A 21,998-nucleotide genomic window follows, 5' to 3' on the forward strand; every position below is an offset into this window, starting at 1 on the left:
CCACTCGGCTATACAGGTCGTCAGGAAGGAAGGTGTACGCGCTTTTTTTGAAGGGTACCTTATGTCGTATCGTCCTGGAAACACCACACAAGGAAGCTCATTCCACAGCTTTGTAGTACGTGGAAGAAAGCTCCTTGGAAACCGCACTGTGGAGGACCCCCACACATCCAGATGGTGGGGATGATATCCTAACTTGTGGCGTGTCGTGCGAAGGTGGAATTCGGCGGCAGGAATCAGGTTAAACAGCTCTTCGGAACACTCCCCGTGATAAATGCGGTAGAAGACACACAATCAAGCGACGTCTCTACGCAACGCCAAGTGATCTAGCCGTTCACAGAACACTGGATCTCCGACAATTCGAGCTGCTCTGCGTTGCACGCGGTCAAATGGATTGAGCTGATACTGGGGTGCGCCAGACCAGAGATGACAGTAATACTCCATGTGTAGCCGGACCTGCGCTTTGTAGAACGCTAGAATGTGGGCCGGCTTGAAGTATTGCTGTGCTCTATTGATGACGCCCAGTCTCTTCGAAGCCAATTTGGCTTTGCCCTCCAGATTGGCAATCGCTCGAGATTTCGAGACCCAGTATTTCCGATACTAGGCTAGGCTTTAAGGGAAGTGTTATCGAAGAGCGGTGATAAGAGATGAAGAGCGGTTTTTTTAGTGGTAAACACGCAAACTTGAGTCTTCTGGGGGTTAAATTGGACAAGGTTCAATTTACCCCATTCCGCGACCTTCTCGAGAGAGGACTCGTTAGAAGACATAAGTTTTTCCCGGTACTGGTCGACGTTTTCCCGAGAGAGACCTGCATGGCCCGTGTATACGGCATCACCAGTGCTGTCGTCTTCATAGCAATGTATGTTGGAGGTGTCCAACATATCATTGATATGCAGAAGAAACAGCGTAGGAGATAGCACACAGCCTTGGGGCACTCCAGCGTTCACGGGCTTAGGATTCGAGCAAAAACCGTCGACAACGACTTGTATGCTGCGCCCAGTGAGGAAGCTCCACTTGCACAAGCTCTCGGGAAGCCCAAATGATGGAAGTTTTGAGAGGAGCGCCTTGTGCCATACACGATCAAAGGCCTTCGCTATGTCCAGGGTAACTGCCAGGCCTTCCCCCTTGCTATAGCCGCCGCCCATCTATGTGTTAGGTACACCAGAAGATTACCTGCCGACCGTCCATGGCGAAAGCCGTACTGTCGGTCGTTGATCAACTGGTGACCCTCTAGGTATTCTAAAAGCTGGCGGCTAATTATGCTCTCCATGATTTTGGAGAGCAGGGAGGTAATAGAAATAAGCCTGTTGTTCGCCGGATCCGAACTGTCTCCTTTTTTTTTTGGATCGGATGGACAAGGGCTGACTTCCATGAGTCAGGGACTACGCCTTTGGAATAAACGCGTTAGCACTGGCGTCAACTCAGGGGCACACGTTCTGAGCACGATCGGAGAAATGCCATCCAGCCCACTCGACTTCCTGACGTCCAACGAAAACAGAGCTCGCCTAACAGTTTTCTGTCTGACCTTCAGGCATAGAGCTCTGACACCGCGTGATGGTCGCCGGTGTTTTTCCGTGAAAAGGCGAAAAGAGCCCACAAGAGATCGGCTTTCTCTTTTGCCGTATGGGCCAGGGTGTCATTCCTCATGTGCAACGGCGGTATGGACGGCTGGCTGAAGTTACCAAAAGCAGCTTTCGACAACGACCAGAACTTGCGTGTTCCGGTCGGGTTATTGGAAAGCTGCTCGCCGATTTTGACGACGTGGTTAGACATCGCACGGGCGATTTGCCGCTTAAAAAATCTCGAGGCACGGTTATATTTCCTCTTAAGAACTTTGCAGTTCGGATCCTTTGTGCCCAGTGCCGCAAACCAAGTTCGATACGCCTGTTTTTTGCAGTGAGATGCTGCTTTAACTGACGCCTCGAACCAGGGCTGTGTTCTGCCACCGATCGGTACTACAGAGCTTGGTATAAAAATATCCATGCCCTGCAGTATCACATCGGCTACTGCAACGGCGCAGGCACTAGGATCATCCGAAGGGAAACAAACCTTGCCCCAAGGGTAGGATGCAAAAAAGGAACGCATCCTATCCCAATCTGCTGACTTGTAGTGCCAAACGCGGCGGGTCGCTGGTGGTCTGTGACGTTGGCGTCGGATGGGCACTACATTCCTGACCAGGCAATGGTCGGACGTTCCGAGAGGGGCGTCGACAGAGACCTGGTAACTAACATTCTTTCTTAGGGGTCTGTTCTATAGCACTTTCGTACGCTTTCACCGCATCTACAGGGCTCGTAAAGCAAATACCTCAAATTTTATCTTTAGTTCAATAATACCATTCTTGAGAAGGTAGTGAAGCTCCTTAACAACACCATTTTCAATGACCAAGAATGGTCCTATCAGCAAGACTTACCGCTGGGTCATAAAGCGGTCTACGCAGTCTCGGTTGGAAACGAATGTTTCGGACTTCATCAGAGCCGAAGACTGGCCGTCGTCTTGTCCCGATCTTAATCCGCTGGATTCAAATCAAATCAAAATCAGTTTATTCACGTAGGTCACGGAAATGACACTTATGAATGTCAAAAAAAAAATATTCTTATTGAATCTACCGCTACTTCGTAAAGGGTTGAGCGAATGAGAAAAAGTAGCAAGAAACTCATTGCCACTCTTTTATATCAAGATTTACAGATCATTTCAATTACAATATAATATGTAAAATGATGCAAGAAACAAACGACAATTATCAATGTCTTACACGAGTAAGTCAAAAAAGTAAATGTAAATGAATACAAAAGTTATTGAGTACAGTAGCTGCATCATCCACATACACCATAAATCAATAAAGGCTTTCTGTGAGCATTTTATAAGCGACAAGCTGACCCGACAGACGTTGTTCTGTATATAATAAACAGAATAATGTTTTTTATGAATTTGTCAATAATAGAAAATATGTCCATACAAAACAAATATTGGAAAAAGAATAATTGCTTTAGATTGTAAATTTTCTCCCACCATGACAACAGCCACTTCGTCAATGGTGGGTCAATTAAACTTCCTTGTGTGTTCACCGGCATGCTGATTGTTAGCTCAAATGACAATATTATGGCTGTTTGATTTGCACGAACTCGTTGCATTCTAACGGCCGTTCCCAATATTTAGTGTATCTCTTACCTGAGATAAAAATCGTAACTATCGTTGACTTTTCTGTCCCAATAAACTTATCGACGGTAACTCACCTTATCCGTACACGCTGTCTGTCAATGGGAGGACGTATAGCTCACCAGCGATAGAAGCTTGTTTTGTTTAAACTATTCTTTCAATTTAATTTCTAAACGACGGGGACACATCAAGGGAAAAACTAATTTGTTTTTATTTCATTCTGATTATTGTCATATTTATTCACCTTTTAAATCTTCCTTGGACTGCCACAAACGATTCAAGACCAAAATTAGCCAAATCGGTACAGCGGTTCTCGAGTTTTAGCGAGACTAACGGCCAGTAATTCATTTTTAAATATATAGACTAGTTGACCCGACAGACGCTGTTCTGTATATATATTTTAAAGAGGAAAGATTTGATTATTTGTTTGTTTGCATTGAATAGGCTCCGCAACTACTGAACCGATTTGAATAATTCTTTCACTGTTGGGAAGCTACATTATCCCCGAGTTTTATAGGTTATATAACATTTTCAAAAAAAAATTAGGGATCCCTACTAAAAGTCCAGTAATGTACCCCAAGGTGTAAAAATACGTACGCTAACGATGTCGCGGGGTATCAGCTAGTAATAAATAAAATAATGCTTTTTATGAATTTGTCAATAATATATCATAACATCAAGAATTATTTCGTAAAATATGCACCCTGCTGTCGTAATGAAATTGTTTCACAGCAGAACTGTCAAACCGTGCGTCAATAAATTCTCTCATAGAAATTATGCATGGACACATCAAAAGAAAAACAAATTTGTTGTTTTTATTTAATTTAGCAGCATTTTCCTATTTATTCACCTTTTAAACCTTCTCTGGACTTCCACAAATAATTCAAGACCAAAATTAGCCAAATCGGTCCAGCCGTTCTCCGAGTTTTAGCGAGACTAACGAACAGCAATTCATTTTTATATATTTAGATTTTAAATAAATAAACATGTATATATCCATACCTATATATATATAATGATTTATGGGCAGTTTTAGAGAGTACGGCTTAGCAGCGAAGAATTTTCCCATTGAAAGAGTGCGTGCTTCTATTGATAACTGGCCTCAACGTTTAAATGACTGTTTGCAGCCAATGAACTCCAATTCGAATAAGCTTTTTATATGAATTATGTATTAAACTAACACACTGTAAAAGTAATAAATGTTATTTGCAATAGAAACATTTTTGTTTTCTTAGTTTCAGTATTTATGCCCAAGACATTTACGTATAAATTTTTAATATAAAGTTATTTATTTAAAGTATTTACGCTGTAAAATAGTCATTTTATACAAATATAACGTAACAACTATTTGGTTAAAAAAACATTTAATAATGATGCTATGAAGTTAAAGATGGGCCGACGATTTGGTCAAGATCGCCGGAATACGTTGGATGAGGGCAGGGCAGGACCGAGCGTCGTGGAGATCTTTAGGGGAGGCCTTTGTCCAGCAATGGACGTCTTCCGGCTGATGATGATGATGATGAAACATTCAGCCACGCTTTGCATTACCTCCTTGGTATTTTGAATATTAAACTAGCTTACGTACACATTGACTAATCAAAATTGGTAGTATATTCTAAGTCTATGGTGATGAGCGAAGTGTTTCACCCACCAACAAGTCAGCCTAATATCAGACTGTTGTGTTCGTGTTGGTACCTACCACTTTTATATGATACTAAATTCACTATTTAAAGAACTTCATTTGAAAAGTAAAGAATAAATGAATTTTGTAGTAGCAAACCGAACTATCCACTAACGTTGTGGATTCACGAAAAGAAACTAGTGGACAACATCTTGTGGATTAATGGAGAACCATTAAGCCTTGAATAGAGTCCATATTATTTGTAAAGAAGAAGTACGTAAAGCTGCTACAAGAGGGCGCTATAAAGCCAAAGTCATCATTACCGAACTTCTATTTATAGATAGCGATAAAAACAATTTAAATAATTAATTACTTATATTAATTGTTACCTACTTGCATTCTTGATGTTAATTAATGGCAACGTGACTACTTTTAAAATAAATTACATAGTTGATAAGCTCATTTGAATATCAATGTAATACTTAAGGGTTCACTAGTCGACAAAGAGAACACGTTGCTCAGCACGGCTAAAATGCATACAATTTCATCCAACATCATGTGCGAAAGTAATCTTTAAAGAGCAGTAAAAAGTCAATGCACTCAGTCCACTGACCTGTATAAATACCACTGGACAGCTGTTCCATATGTTTGACAGTAAATTTTTTGTGCCTATTTGAAGCGTCACTCGCGAGCGTCCAGAGACTTATGTACTCTGAAATATTTTAGAATTTTCCATGTTATTATTTTTTTAGTACATAGTTTCCCACCACCTATCGATGTTTGCTGAGGTTTTGATGACTAGTTTTAGTACCGCAGACTCTCGCTACATGGCCAACAGCGCCAAAATGGCGAGATTCAAACGGGCACAAAAGCACTTTGACAGCCGCCTGCAGTCCAGTGGTATATATATAGGTCAGTGACTCAGGCACACTCCGGTATTAAATTCTTTTAAATCATTTATACGTCTAAATAGACTATGACAGCTGTAAAAACGTCGAAAAAATAGAAATTTAGAACTAACCTCTATTTTGAGTAATTCACGCACGCTAACACAAAATATCATACAAATCGTGAGTGTAAGACGTATCTTGTCACGCATACTAAACAAATATTCCTGGCCTGTTTCTATCGGTTGTCTAAGAAGCAAGAGACTCTATCTAGACGTATAAATTATCTGAGAATAAATTTAATAACTAATGATTTACAACGAAAACTAGCGCGTAAAATTTTATAAACAGTCATCTACTGACTATACCATTTCAAAATAAAATTGTTTGAATTTTTAAGTAAGTAAGTAATTCCTGTATGGTAACATTTTCACCATTTCCAAACTCTTTAAGTTGTATATTATCTCCAAAGATGCGTAAAATTTTACCGTTACAATATGGAAGTTACGACGTCTATAACTGTCGACATATTTTTTTAAATTATTTGTTTCCATACAAGGCTAGATAATAATGAGTGAAATAAATATTTATTTTCATTTTAAACGTACAACGTATATGGTAGATATCGCCATACTACGATTGTGTGGAAGAATAAGCGACTAGCGCAACCTTAACAATCGTATAATTGTTTCCTTTTACATTTGCAATATATTTGGCGAATTTCGAGTCATTCAGTAATGCTATCATTCTAAATTGTAATACGATCTAAATAAAATAAATAGTTAAATATTATTTTATTTGATATACTTTTGAGTTATCTACATTGTGAGTAGGACCTGAGGGTATAAATAGGCAGCAAATAAGCAATGTTATAAAGTTGGGATACGTTGGGAAAGTTGTATCTCCACAATATAATTGATCATATTTTTCACATAAAGAAGCAGATATATTGTAATATTGCTGTCAGAATATATTTTTTTTTATTTTTAACATATATTTAATACTTTTTAGCACTCCATCACACCTTCAATGGCTACTAAAAAGTTCGCAGGGCCTTCACCATACAATCTGAACCAACCGGGACCGCCTGATGTCGACATACTTTTTAAAGAGTAAGTTAATTTCGTTTAGAATATGTATTGTACTATTATGAAATTATTTTAATGAAACTATATATGAGAGTTAAATATTTTCTTTATTCCAATTACATTTGTTTCAAAAAGCTGTATAAATGTCTATCCCCACATAAAATGGATGTTCTGAACATGTTCCGTCATGAACCAAATCAAACACGTCTATATCCAGGCCGACGATATGACGTGCACGCGTTTATTGATATTTTCGTTGCAGCTTACTGCCTTTTTAACTGGTACACATAAATATATAAAAGTCTGCAAACACAGAATGGACGAAAATCGCCAGCGTAGAAAAACTATTTCGCTTGGCGCAAGAACGCAAAAGAATCGTTGATGGCCAACCTCCACTATTGGAGAGGCACAAGAAGAAGACACCCAGAATTTTTTTGTATTTCTTGTTATAATTCATTTCCTTTTTATCTAAAGCAATTGCATAACCAATTAAAAAAAGACGTGTGGCACTCGGGGACTGCCGCGGTAAAGCTATTGCATACCATTTTTTATCAACTTATGCAATTATAATTATTTATTTATTTTATTTATGCAGTATTTTTTTCCTTTGTTTTTTTTTCTTCTTTGATATTAATTCAAGTTACCGATGGTACCGTACCAGTGGTGACCGATAAGAAAACATTTTTTTTTCTTTTATTAAATAAATGAGAAGTTAGTATTGGTCAAAATATTTATATTATCTTGCAATACATGTAGGTTATTCAGGAATATTTATCATTGAAACTATAGGTTTATGGTAACTGAAATAAGAAACATACGTTTCAGACTTAATATCTTCTAAATATCTGGAAAATACCGCGTCAATGGTGGTTCCATATTTTGTTGTGGATTCTTGTGGATCATTATTCATTTTCAAATTCAATATTTTCGAAAGAAAAGTTGTCAACCGCTCTGATTTTTTATCAGCAAAGTTGATGTTGAAATCGCCAGCCAAAATAAGTGGAAATTTATTACCATTTGTACCAAGTATTTTCGACCCTTCTTCTGTGTACTCCAGTAAAGTGCGATGAATAAAATGCTCTACCTCGTCCAAATTTGGATTCGGAGAAATGTAAATAAAAATTAAAATTAAAAAAAAATGATATAAAAAATAAAGAAATTAAAAAAAATCAAGACGTACCCCAGGTTCGAACCTGGGACCTTCTGCACAAAAAGCATGCGTGATAACCGCTATCCCACGGCAACTGTAATGATTATGGCGAAATATCTATATACATCTAGTAAGTGGGGTGTTATTTTATTTTCGTTACGGAATTTCTGGATTAGGTCTCCACGCTCAAGGCCCGCAATAGAAGCTATGCAATAGCTTAAAACTCTGTGTAAAATAATACTACTAATCTATTTCACCCTACAGCACTGAACCTACAGTCAGAGAAGGGAATAGAAAAAGCGACATAACCCACCTCCTTCCCATGGTCTTACCGACATTTCGGTCATCAAGAAGTAGGTACCGACCGAAACAATGGGAGATGTACCGGTTTCGGTACATCCCCCGTCAGGAGAGGTCCGGCACATTAATTGTCTCACAAGTTCTCATTTTTTTCGTCCCTTGATGTGCCTTCTTCCTATTATCTGGGCGGCTAACCACAGTTGCAGCTTCGTTGCCGGTCTTCCCATCATCTTTCTGTCACGTCTCCAATCTTTCGATTCTTTCTACGTTTTCATTACCGTACTGGATTAGCCCTCCATCACTCTCCGGTCACGGTACCAACTTGTGGCATATCTTACCAACCTTGAAAAGTTCTCTGAAGAAACTGAACGAATGAAAATAAAGTGACTGGCGGGGAAGGATGGAACGCTCAGTTTATCCAAGAAATGTGTACGGAAATCTTTCAGAACACGATTCGGTCTCGCCATGGCCATGCTACTGACACGTCCCGGGCATGGCCCTAATGTGTGGGATAACCCTTTATTAATTCTACTTCTTATATAAATAGGTACATGCAAAATGTAGCTGCCGATGTAAGTGTTAGAGAACGAAAAGATCCAGTTATTGGTGCGGTATTCGGTCTGGGTCGAGCTGGTGCCATCCACATGGCAAACCTAAACCGAAATCCACGGATTCACATAAAGTATATCGTGGACGATCACGAACATAGGTTTGACGAGCTTAAGATATTTTGGTCTTTGAGTGAAGACGTTACATTCCTCACACCGAACGAAAGCGACAGAGTATACAGTGACAACTCGTAAGTTTTTTTTTAAATTTTACTTTATGGATAAGTATTCGAGTGAATAAGCGTGAAAGTCCTTGGAAGGAATACATTTGAGAAGCTAGCCGAATCAGATGAACTCTTTTTATGGGTGTACTCAAATTTTTCTAATTTTTAAATTAGAAATACTATTTTTAAGACTTTTAAGATCTATATTGAAAGGAACCGTGTTGTCTACGGCTGCTGTCAACAGGTTGACTTAGTAGGTAACTACTGAAAATCAGTGTTGGAATTGGGGTTATCCTAATCTGAATTCCAAAAATGCTGAGTGGGTGTCTTTTTCATGACACCATAGTTTTGATTTCTTAATTTGACTACATAGTCAACATACACATATATATTATCTTATATTGTAATGTGTCATGAACCTGAATAATTCATAATGAACCGTCCAAATAACGCATTATGCATCAATATTGGTATGTTTTTCCAACTCTCCAGTTATGGCACTAACAACATTGGTTGGTTAAATAGCCCCTTATTCATAATAGTCTGCTAACTTAAAGCATTGCTAAATCGCACTCTGTCTTCTTCTATTGACCTAAGTCAGAATGAGAAAAAACACTCTTTAGCGGCTGTTTAAAGTTAGTGCATCATTATGAATAAGGGGATTAAAGTACAGGGTCGTCTATAAATTTTGGTATAGTTATAAAATTTGTATATTAAATTCCAGAAGTTATTTAAAACAATTAATACAAAAAAAGCTCAATCAAATAAAAAACAACATATATTTTTGCAGTGTGAATACAGCGTTTATTTTCACACCAACTAAAACACATTACGAAATTATAACGCAGTGCCTTACAAATGGCATGGACGTGTTTTGCGAAAAACCAATTACTGAAACTGTCGAAGAGAGCAAACAATGCTACGAGCTTGCGCAAGCTAAAGGGCGTACTTTGTTTGCTGCTTTCATGCGTCGTTTCGAACCATCTTACATTGACCTGAAGAAACGGATTCGCAAAGGTGAAATTGGTCATATCCAAGTTGTTAAAGGGACCACAAGAGACTCACCTCTACCCCCCATTGAATACATAAAGACCTCAGGTGCGTACATATTAAATAAGATTTGGTATATGTTTCAAAGTAAATAATAAACTACATTCTTAATGATTATTTAATCAAAACAAAACAATACTTATAACCTTAGATAATTTATATGTCTAGATCTATATCTAAGAAGCTATCTTCTTCCTGCTAAACAACCAATGAAAACAGGCCAGATTTATTACTTACACTAGTGACTTGTTTGTCACTTTGTGTTTGTGTGTGTGCATTGTTCAAAATAGAGGTTAACATTCAATCTCAATTTATTTCGACGTTTTCACAGTTGTCACAGTCTATCTAGACGTATAAATGATCTAAGCTAATAACTATTTTGACAATACTTTAAATGATTACATAAAATTTAAACTATTGCTACGAGGAAGTGTACCAAGAAATCTGGTAGATTTTCCTCGTTGGACAGCTAGGCTGATTCGTTGACCGAATAGCTGCCAGCGCTTGGGTTTTTAGTAGCCCTATTGAGACACATAGTACTTTGTACATTTTCCGCACCGCTGGGTCCCACGGACCAAGTGTCTCGACACCGAACGGCACAAAAATATAAGCCACTGAGACTGACATATTTACGACGTTTGCTGTTTTCGGCAGTTGAAGCAGCAGCCTGCTTGGACATGAGAAAGAGCCTGACTGTCGAAGCAAGTCGCGACCCACACCCGCGCCCTTCACTGTGTCCAAGCCACTAGGTTCATTCCATCAGGATGCATGTAAATTTGGCTCTAAAATAGTTGCTTAATAGTGGCTTGACAAATGCCAGCGACAACTTCCCTGCGCATGACTTCGTTAATGCTGGCATGACGTCTGATACGGCCTGCCAAATTTAGACAGGATAGGCCCTGACGCCCAAGAGTCTGCACGTCACATTGGCATTGGTGTATTTGATTTCACTAAACTACTAAACGTATTTGTTTTGCAGGTGGAATATTCTTTGATTTGACCGTCCATGACATCGATTTAACTTTGTGGTTGTTGGGAGAAGTGCCCACAAGTGTGCGAGTATCTGCGAGTGCTATTTTAGACGAATACAAAGCTGTCGATGATTATGACACCGTCGCTACTGTTCTTACTTTCCCCTCTGGAACTATTGCTTTGATCGATACTAGCCGATGCAGTTGTTATGGTTTTGATCAACGTATTGAACTATATGGAAACAAAGGTACAGAAAAATATTATATAGGTAACGATACTACTATATATACTAACTGTGTAACACAAATAATTTTCTTAATGATACCACAGACTGAGAATGGCGCAAACACTCTCAGGCTATTTAATTATAAATTTTATTGTACGACTACATAAAGTAACGAACTAAAGAAAAAAAGCCTGCTTGATTTCTTGCACCCATTCTTGTTAGGTTTGTGGCATACTTTTTCTACAAGTAGGTAATTTTTTGACAGTCAAAAAGTGATTTTATATCCTTGGTGAATCTGGTTCAATGAAGATTTGTGGACTGTCATTTGCGGGTGAGGTTAAGACGCGAACAAAGAGGATTGATGAAAGTAGCAAGTGCACTAACCTGGAATATCACAGGGGTTACAAATGGTATGCTTGTGCGCAGATGAAGTCTCAATCGTATTTTGTCCGGGAACTGTGGGTTTCCTTCATACTACACTATAGGTACCTATATACTAGTCGAATCACTACTATTATAATCTTATAATATCACTAGTAAATTCGGTGATGCGACCGTCGAGGATTCACGTGGTCGACGAGGTGCGATCAGCGGTGGGTTGTCGTGCAATTGCAAATGCCTACTACTCGGCTAAGTCGAGTCAGTTAGTTTTTTTTTGGGGCGATGTATATGCTTTTACAACAAGATCCCAGAAAATGTTCAAAATATAATATAAATTTTCTTACTCACGTATTGGGAATGGAGCGACCGCCCTCAAGCTATTAAATAATAAGTTTGATTGTACAATATTACTATGTAAACATATTTTTTCGATGTCAAAAAGCCCGCTGAGTTTGTTGCGCCCATTCTTCTCAGGTCGGAGGCATTCGTTTTGGAATGGGTGGTGATTTTTGAATTACAATAAGTCATGTCACATCCTATTTTTAATAATATTATTTGAATTTGAATTGCGATTGTCACGAGAGCGTTTGCGTATACAGTGGTGACCCAAGTGGCTGGTTCATTGCCACTTCTGCCACTGCCCTTCAGCCAAATGCGCTCATAGATACGCTCTCTCACCAACAACCTACACAACACCGATGGATGAATGTCTCAAGCTGTAGACAGTCGAAAGAAGCGATACCTGCACTGTCGCCCAAACTGATACGTAGACTTATCAGCCTCCACAGACATGACATCCGTATAATGGTGGGCACCCTAACGGGCCACACATCACTAAACAAGCACCTTTTCACAATCGCCGTAACGGACAGTCCTAAGTGCAGAGGATGTCTAGCCGAGGCCGAAACGGTCAGTCTCGTTATCCTGGAATGTGCGAGGGTGGCCAACCAACGGGCAAAAACCTTGACCAATACGAGGTCGCTCCAGGAAGTCTGCGAACACCCCAAGAATGTTCTTCTGGAAGGAGGTGGGCTGGTTGGAGTAACTAGCCAATATTGCACGCAAAATGGACCCATACTAGTGGTTTAATTGCGGAAACAGGAGCCCCTATACATACATACAAATATCGGCGACCGAATGAAGACTAATTAGTAGCAGTTCACGCCACCTTTCGGTACGAATATATTCCGTTGAATGCGAATGAAACGAGTATAATATACATATAAACGTGCGCTTTTGGGGAAATGAGTATATGAGGTTTTGATATGATAATAGGAATATTAATTAACTGGCGCGAACACTCCTATAAAAATAAAATAATTTTTAATTAATTGAATATTCACTGTTTTTAATGTGTAAAAAAGTGACGAGAATATAAAAAAAGTGATGCGCGCCTTTTGCAATGCAGTGCCCTCAGAATTCATGAACGAATCCAAAATTATGTCACTCTTAATCACTTTGAGAAATAAGATGTTAAGTTATATTAGCCCAGTAATACCTATCACTAGCTACGGCGTCGTTGAACCGAAACCACTGACCTCTACTATATACCACAGGACTGACGGCTGTGAAAGTGCTTTTGTGACTGTTTGATATTCGCCATTTTGGCGCTGTTGGACATATAGCCTGAGTCTGCGGTACTAAAACTAGAGATGACAACCACAGTAAACAACGAAAGATGGTGGGAAACTATTTACAAAAGATATGTGTATTACGTTGATTCTTGAAGTATAAATAATACAGAAAACGAACGAAATTAATTCAACATGCAAAAATACTGTACGCTTCTCTCGCCGCCATTTGCATTACGCCAAATTAGTTCTCTGGACGCTCACGAGTAGCGCTTCAAATAGGCACAAAAAATTTACTATTAAACATTTGGAACAGCCTGTCCAGTAGTATTTATGCAGGTCATTGACCGAAACACTATGGTTGGGTTGCATCATATTGGCTGTTTATAAAGTCAAAGTCAAATAAACTATAATCAAACTTAAACTTTGCGTTCTTAAATCTTCACTATAAATATTTCTTTTAAATTACTGAATCTACCATACCATATTAAATCTACCATATTTCCAAAGAAAAGGATGGTTCATGAACATGATGGTCGTGAATACTGTTATAATTAGTAATCTCATCTAACAAATACAAATACTTACGTTTACAATAACGTTGACTTTAACATAGACTGTGGAATGTGTTGCACCATCGTATTCCTTGGCATAGTTAAAGTTAAAAAGTGAAATATCAAGTCAATATCAAATATTGATTTAAAACTTTTGAGAGGTCGCTATTTAGCTATTTAACATTAACAATAGCTTTAACCGGTGACGAATGGACCGTTACGGTTAACAGTTAAAGTTATGGCGTCACCTAGAAATTGTCAAATGGTGCAACTCAATTTTTGCTTTTTTTTAATATTATTGTTATTGCTAAAGTTAGTTGATGTCAACCCAGTCTAAGGCTTGCGACACTACTTTTGTACCTAGCTGGCATTCTGTGCAAAGAAGTCTAGAAAAATTGATCTTTCTAAGTTTCAAACAACAATTATGTCGAAATTGAGTTGAGAACACAAAACTGGTCACGTGATTCATATTAAGGGACTCACATAAAATGGCAGTCCTACTGTTAAATGACATCATGACTTATTAGCCCAACCCACATGTATGGAATACACTAATATTTATTAAACTTTAAACATGAATTCCTTTAAGTTCGTGGCTTGGAACGTTTTTCAGGAACTACGTTCAATGATTGTAACTTGAGTATAAGTTAAGTTATTGTAACTTAAAAATACCTTATTGTTTATGTTTTAGGTATGATTAAGGTTGATAATCCGAGACCATTACACTCTACAGAATACGTAGTTGGACTAGAGGGTGTTAAGTACAACCCAATCTACTATTCCTTCCCCTCTAGACATCACATTGCATACAAAATTGAATTGGAAAACTTCTTAGATGTTGTACAATGTAAGTGTTTTTATTTTTTTATGAAAATTTTAATTCAGACTAAATATTTGTCTAAGTTTGGTTAGTTGATTAATAATTATTAACATCTTGACTGTTGCTTCTCTATATATTCTTGATAATGTAATGTATGTTCATGAGCATTAATTCAACACATAAGTGAATTGAATGAATTGAAGTGCTAGAAACTGTTCAAACCATAATGTTAACACCAGGAACAGACGATAACTTATAATGCCTACAGCTCGGCTAAGTCGAGTTAGTAAGTCTTTTGTGGGGCGATGTATATGCTTTTACAAGAAGATCCAATTCAAAACAAAAGTGTTACGATATTCAAAAGAATTGTTAAAAAACGTTTGTGTGGTAAAGGTCATTTTTCTCAGGTCTGAGGCATTCGTTTTGGAATGGGTGGTAGTTTTTCACTTTTAATAAGTGATGTCACATCCTATTTTGAATAAAAATATTAGAATTTGAATACATTAAAAACTATGCTAGGTACTAATGATGGATGCATCATTCAAATTGCAATATAAAAATTTTAAAGTAATTAAAACAAAATTTAAGTTTAAATTGGCTTAGATCGATGATGCAGATATCGAGTGGGAGCGCAAGGCGTTGTCTGTTAAGGCAAATATGATCATCCGCAGATTTGCTCGCTGTACCGTGCCAGTAAAAATTACACTCTTCAAAGCTTACTGCACCTCATTTTACGCGAGTAGTATGTGGTACGACTATGCGCAGAGGCACTACAATAGTAGCATGCGTGTTCAGTATAACAATGCGTTCAGAATGTTATTCGGGCTGCCACTATATTGCAGCGCTTCGGGGATGTTTGCAAAGGTGTGCGTAGGTTGTTTTTCGCGACTATGCGTAAGCTTACCTCTCTATTGCGTAGGGTCCGGGCTAGCCCAAATTGCATTCTGAGGGAATTTTCGCACAGTTTCAATTGTCAGTACCTGGAGCCCTATCACCAAAATTATTGTACATTTTCCTATTACGAAAGTGTTTCGGATCTGAAGATCGATTTTGGTAATAGGCCTCCTGAGCCACTGCTGTATGATACAATATGTGCTGACAGGTCGGTTAGGTTAGGCTAGGTTAGGAAGGCTTTTAAGATATCTTGTACTAACACTAGGTTTTAAGTTTGTTACTAACATAATATGATCCTTAGTTGGTCATAATAAAGAATTTATTATTATATAAAATAAATTAAATATTGATTTAAAATTAAAACATAATATAATTATTTGAATGGCTGAACTGAACAATAGCTAACGCGTACAAATAAAATTCTTTACGCTAGAATATTGTAGCCTATGACTATGTAGTATTTACATCCTCTTTGTCTATGATAAGGTAGATATAAAAAGATTAGACTTTCTTGCGATGTTCCATCACTGTTAGAGCGGCGTTTCCAAAACAGTGGTAATGATTTAATTGACATCACAAAGTATTCTCAAATAATCAATTTTGTGACTGTGTGTGAAATGGCTTTTGTGACTTTTGAATCTATTATTTTTCTTTCTATCTTTCTTTCTATCTATTGATCGTATTGTTCTAATCGCATTCTACTTCAGTTGTGAATACAGCGCTCATTCTATTAATTATTTTTTTTGCAGATGACGCGCCATTAGAAGTGAAAAGTTGGCAGGTGTTAGCCGTTAGTAAAGTGGTTAAAGCTGCTGAAAAGAGTGCAAGAACTGGTGAGACTGTGCATATCGACTGGAGCACAGATGATATACCAGAAGAATATTCGTAAACTTATTGATATGCAAAGGGGAAAGATCTAAATATTTCTTATATCCGTTAAGCTCAAACCAACTAAACTGATTTTAAAATTGTTCCAACAGTAGAATGCTCTATTAGAAGCGGGTATATAATATAATATAGGTTATATTATATTTAAAGCTGAAAAAAGTAGACCCCTATATACACAAGTATTAAAATTTGTTTAAAAAGTACTTGTTTTTTTTTAATGTTAAAAGTTATGAATTTTTGTAATAATTTTGCAAAATCACCTCGACTCGTGGTTCGTCTTTACAAATACACCGCATTTTAACACACTTGTCGTTTGAACTGGTTTGTTGTTATTGTTCAGCCGCTGTGACACCCTCGGAAATAATACGCAACAACGGCGATGAAACCAAATTTCATTTCATAGTATTATGTCCTATGGTAGATTGTTATGGGGCAGTGCAGCCGATATTAATACCATCTATGTGTTGCAGAAAAGGGATATTCGCACTATTTGTAACCTAGGTCCTAAAGAATCATTAAAATAAAAATGTAAAGAAGTAAACATTTTTACTGTTGCTTCTCAATTTATTGTTGATAATATTCTATATGTTCATAAGCATATTGAGGAATTTACTAGAAAGTGTGACAATCATAATGTTAACACGAGGAACACACATAAACCTATTATGCTACTACTCGGTTGAGTCGAGTTAGTAAGGCTTTTATTGGGCTATGTATATTTTACAATATGATCTTATTCCAGAAAATATACAAAACAAATGTATTGCGAAATTTAAAAGAATTGTTAAAAAACGTTTGTGTGGGAAAGGTTACTATAACATAAACGATTTTCTTAATGATAATGATATGAGAATGAAGCGAACACTCTCATGCTCCTTAATTATGAATGTTTATTGTACGATAATACATTGTAATCCATATTTTTATAAAAAAAAAGAAAGCCCGCTGAGTTTCTTGCGCCCGTTCTTCTCAGGTCTGAGGCAGTCTAGTTTGAATGGATAGTTTTTGACGTTCAATAACAGATTTTGAATCTTATTTTGAATTTGAATCTATTTGGTAATTCAACACAGTAAAATCATGTTGCTTTTGTTACTATTCCAACATACTTTTGTCACGGACTAGTAAAAACATAAGGACTCCGTGTCACTTTACATAAAAGTGTAGCACCAAAACAAGCCGATTAATGTGTAGATACATAGCCCCACGCACACACTTACACTACTACAGGCCTACAGGCCGATAGGCGGCCATAATGATAATTGTCATCGTCTGTGACAGATCAGTTTGCGTCGCAATAAAATATTTTAAAAATGCCGTCGTGGGTTGTGTAAAACCAATACTATATTAGTATTTGTGGCCATTTGATTATTTAAGGGAGAAAAATTGTGTAACTAGTATCCCCCGTAACCGCACACACACACTAGCATATAGGTACTTCATTTGCTAATATCACGGCACGGAGTCCTTTTTTTAACTCGTCCGTGACTTTAGTATGTAAAATATTAAAAATTATTTTAATTTAATTTAATAATTGGTTCATTTTATCATACATATTGAACCTCTCGTCGAAGTGATAGTTCACCAGTTTTATATATAGACGACCTGTTTACTGAGTGGTTAGCGACCCTACTAAGCTAGAGTTCCCGGGTTCGAATCCCGGTAGGTGCAAGTATTTATATGATGAATATGGATGTTTGTTTCCGAGTCATGAATGTTTAAATGTATTTATGTATCTTTATATGTATGTTTATATGAATTTATGTATGTTTAAGTAAGTATATTGTATTAAATATATCGTGGTCTTGTATCCCATAACACAGGCTATATATGCTTAACTTGGGGCTAGATAATTTGTGTAAAAAGTGTGTCAATATTATATTATTATATAATATATTAAATATACATGTAAACATTAATAAAATAAAATTAAATATTTGAATTGATTTTTTTTTATGTAACAGATTAAACAGAAATATGTAACAATATGTTCAAATATATTGTGATCTTTAGTAAAAAATATGAGAAGAATTCGGGTTCAGATAAAAGAGTTTTTACGAGCTCAAGTACGGGGTCGAAATTAAACATGAATACTTGCTTTTACCTCTGACGTGGAACATTCCGCTCCAATACATTCACTTTGAACACAGTGAAAACTTCACGGGGATAATCTGCTTCATAGTCTTACAAAATGTAATATCGCCAAAAGAGACAAGTAATAATCGTTCCACCAAACATTTAAATGTACGTTTAACAAAAGTTATATAATATCTGGCCGTAAATACTGTTACAATAAAAAATAAACAAATATTACATTTGAATTTGGAATCTGTCATTTTTCGTTGAGCTTTCTCATTTTGGCGCCAATACATTGTACTATGTTTTGCGGTATTAGAATGGAGTTGGCTGATAAAGAGAACTGAATCGCTGTGATTGCATTACACAAAGTAGGTATGGAGCCAAATGCAATTTTATAAACTCTTCGTGCGCTTGGTATTAGTAAAATGTTTCTGTACCGGGCTATTAATAGGTATAATGAGACCTCTGTTTGTGACAGAAAAAGATCTGGCCGTCCACGTAGTATTCGTACGTAAAAGGTGGTCAATGCAGTAAGGGAAATAATTCGATGAAATCCCGTCTAAAAGCAAAAGATTTTATCTCGGGAGATGAAGAAAGCACCTAGAACCATGTCGCGTATTTTAAAAGATGACTTAGGACCTGCAGCCTATAAGAGACGTGCTGGTCATTTCTTAAGTGATAATTAACAAACAAAATGACCGTATTTATGCTCAAAGCTATAAGGAAGTCGACAGAGTACAACTTGGGTACTATCCGACTTTAGTGATGGTTTGATGGAGCTATGAAGCTATGAAGAAGTGACTGAGCCATACTTGTGAAAAAGGTATCAAAACATCGGCATAACTATATCAAGATACTATTTTTGAGAAATTCCTTAACAACACCATGTTCAGTAACCAAGAATGGTCCTTCTAACAAGACTCGGCGCCGGGTCATAAAGCTCGGTCTACGCAGTCTTGTTTGGAAACGAACTTTTTGGACTTGATCAGAGCTGAAGACATCATCTAGTCCCGATCTTAATCCACTGGATTATGATTTATGGTCAGTATTAGAGAGTACGGCTTGCTCTAATTTGGAGTACCTAAAACAATCTGTACGATTGTATGATGATGTGATGATGAATTCTCCCATGAAAAGAGTGCGTGCTTCTATTGATAACTGGCCTCAACGTTTAAAGGACTGTATTGCAGCCAATGGAGACCACTTCGAATAAGCTTCTTATATTTTAAATTGTTTTATATGAATTATGTATTAAACTAGCATACTGTAAAAGTAATAAATGTTATTTGAAATTGACATTTTTTTTCGTTGTTGCAGTATTTAAGGCAAGACTAGGTAGTCATAATCAAGGCTGTACTAGTACTTAGATTTGTTTCTTTCTGCCTGGCCATAGAATACTACAAATTAGCTACTTCTTAAGTAATTCCGACAATTATTTATAACAATTACACAATACCAGCTGTTTTAGAGCCAAATGGTATTACCCGCCGCGATGGCAAGCGTCCTGATGGAATGACGCTGGTGGCTTGGGCACGGGGAAGGGCGCTGGTGTGGGACGCTACTTGCGTCGACACTCTGGCTCCTTCTCATGTCCATGTTACGTCAGTTGGTGCTGGTGCTGCTGCTTCGACTGCCGAAGACAGCAAGCGTCGCAAATATGTTGGTCTCAGTGAGTCATACATCTTTGTGCCGTTTGGTGTCGAGACACTTGGCCCGTGGGGCCCAGAGGCGCGGAGAATGTTCAAAATACTATCTTCGCGCCTCAATAAGGCTACTGGAAACCCAAGCGCTGGCAGCTATTTCGGTCAACGGATCAGCCTTGCTATCCAACGGGGTAATGCCGCCAGTATTCTTGGTACGCTTCCACGTAATGATAGTTTTAATTTTATGTAGTCGTAGTATTGTAAATATAGTTATAAGAATTGTATTACTAAATTGTATAATATCTTAATATAATCTGCAATTTAATTTTTCTCTTTTGCTGTAATTACACAATTGATAAGTAGTTCAGTCTAGTATAATTTTAAAAAATACGCGTGCGTTTCAATTAGTCGCAGGATTGATCTTTAGTCACATTAAACTATACATTTCTAATTAAATCTTAAAATTATTTAACGGAACTTGATTGATGTAAGTTTTTTGTTTTAACTTACGGCCGTTCCCAATATACTATTACTACCTTCTACTGTCAGTAATTAGCTGTCAATAATCTGAAGCTGTCCCAATATACCCGATAAGTCATTCTTATCGCTTTATATTGAGACGCGTGAATTGCAATTTCCATATAAACTTCTATCGCTGGTAAGCTATTCGTCGTCCCATAATTGATAACGTGTACGGATAAGGTGAGTTACCGTCAATTAGTTTGAATGAACGAATGAATGAATAAGCCTTTATTGCAAACAATGTAAGATTCATACAATATATATAGTCTAATCTAATCTAAATAATATTGTAGACTAAGTAATATTCTAAGCTAAGTAATAATAATCTGTCAATAATAATCTAAGTAATAAAACAGAAAAGTCAATCATAGTTACGATTTTTATCTCATGTAGGAGATAGACTGAATATTGGGAACGGCCGTTAATATATCCTGCGCGGAACTCTAATGTAGGGCAGGGCGTATTCATCTCGTCACTTTTCTTCATAAAATATCGTTCTCTAAGTACTTAATACAGAATAAAGTACAATAACCTATTATTTTCATTTTGCAACATGAAACATTGCTACACCACTTTTGGTCAATCTTCTTTACTACATAATTTATAAAGCAATCTTAGATAAAGGAATGGTCTCCGATGCGCTCCAACTAGATACCGCAGGCGTAGTGGTAAAGAGCGGCAACTAATATTACGCCCAAGTGGGCGTACTCGAGCCAGTCTCGAACAATGTGTGACGTTGACGTGCCACATGGTCTGTTAAACTTTGCTAATAAGTGAAACTAAAATGTAAGGTTGAAAAAAGATGGAAAAAATAATACTTGTAAAAAAATACTTTAAGAAATAAGAACGACACTGGGATCACATATTATCAGTATGTAAGTATTTTGTATTTTATTAATTTCAATCTAAAATAACACGTATGTCACAAAATTTGAGTGTCAAGATGCCACGCACACAAGCAAATAATAGTTGCCGTAAAAAAGCTATTGTTTTTAGGTAGTGCGGTATCTAGTGAGAGCACAGCGTAGACTAATCCTAAATGTAAGTAAGTAATAGTAGGCTTTATATCTTTCACCCACACATGACAATTAATCAGTAATTTATCAATAATTTGAATAATATTTTATTACATAACAATGGTATGCTAATAAACGATTAAAACTCTTATCTGAGACTCGATTCGACAACAGTGCGATATCTAAAGCACAAATATTGTATTTATTGTTATAAACATAATAAACATGTTCTTTATAGTGGATTATGTAAAAATCTTTATTTTATACCGCTACTAATTAGAAAACTATAATATAATCAAAAAAAAAAAAAAAAAAAAATTAAAAAATTAAATTAAATTAAATTGATTTATATAATACTAGTTTACTATCTGTGGCAAGACACACTAAAACCATGTTTATTTATAATTAGAAATT

General features: G+C 36.9%; 1 protein-coding gene across 1 annotated transcript; it reads left to right on the forward strand.

The window, feature by feature from the left end:
* The first annotated feature begins 6,377 nt into the window (after positions 1-6,377).
* On the forward strand, positions 6,378-18,262 carry LOC126973704 (inositol 2-dehydrogenase-like). The gene is made up of 7 exons (XM_050821033.1): positions 6,378-6,395; positions 6,673-6,773; positions 8,747-8,998; positions 9,762-10,069; positions 11,001-11,240; positions 14,417-14,572; positions 16,189-18,262. Exons 2-7 carry the CDS (start codon positions 6,691-6,693, stop codon positions 16,326-16,328), a joined length of 1,179 nt encoding a protein of 392 aa, XP_050676990.1. The 5' UTR covers positions 6,378-6,395; positions 6,673-6,690; the 3' UTR covers positions 16,329-18,262.
* The last annotated feature ends 3,736 nt before the right edge of the window (positions 18,263-21,998 follow it).

Source organism: Leptidea sinapis, chromosome 30 (genome assembly GCF_905404315.1).
Source record: "Leptidea sinapis chromosome 30, ilLepSina1.1, whole genome shotgun sequence".
Classification (NCBI taxonomy): Eukaryota; Metazoa; Arthropoda; class Insecta; order Lepidoptera; family Pieridae; genus Leptidea; species Leptidea sinapis.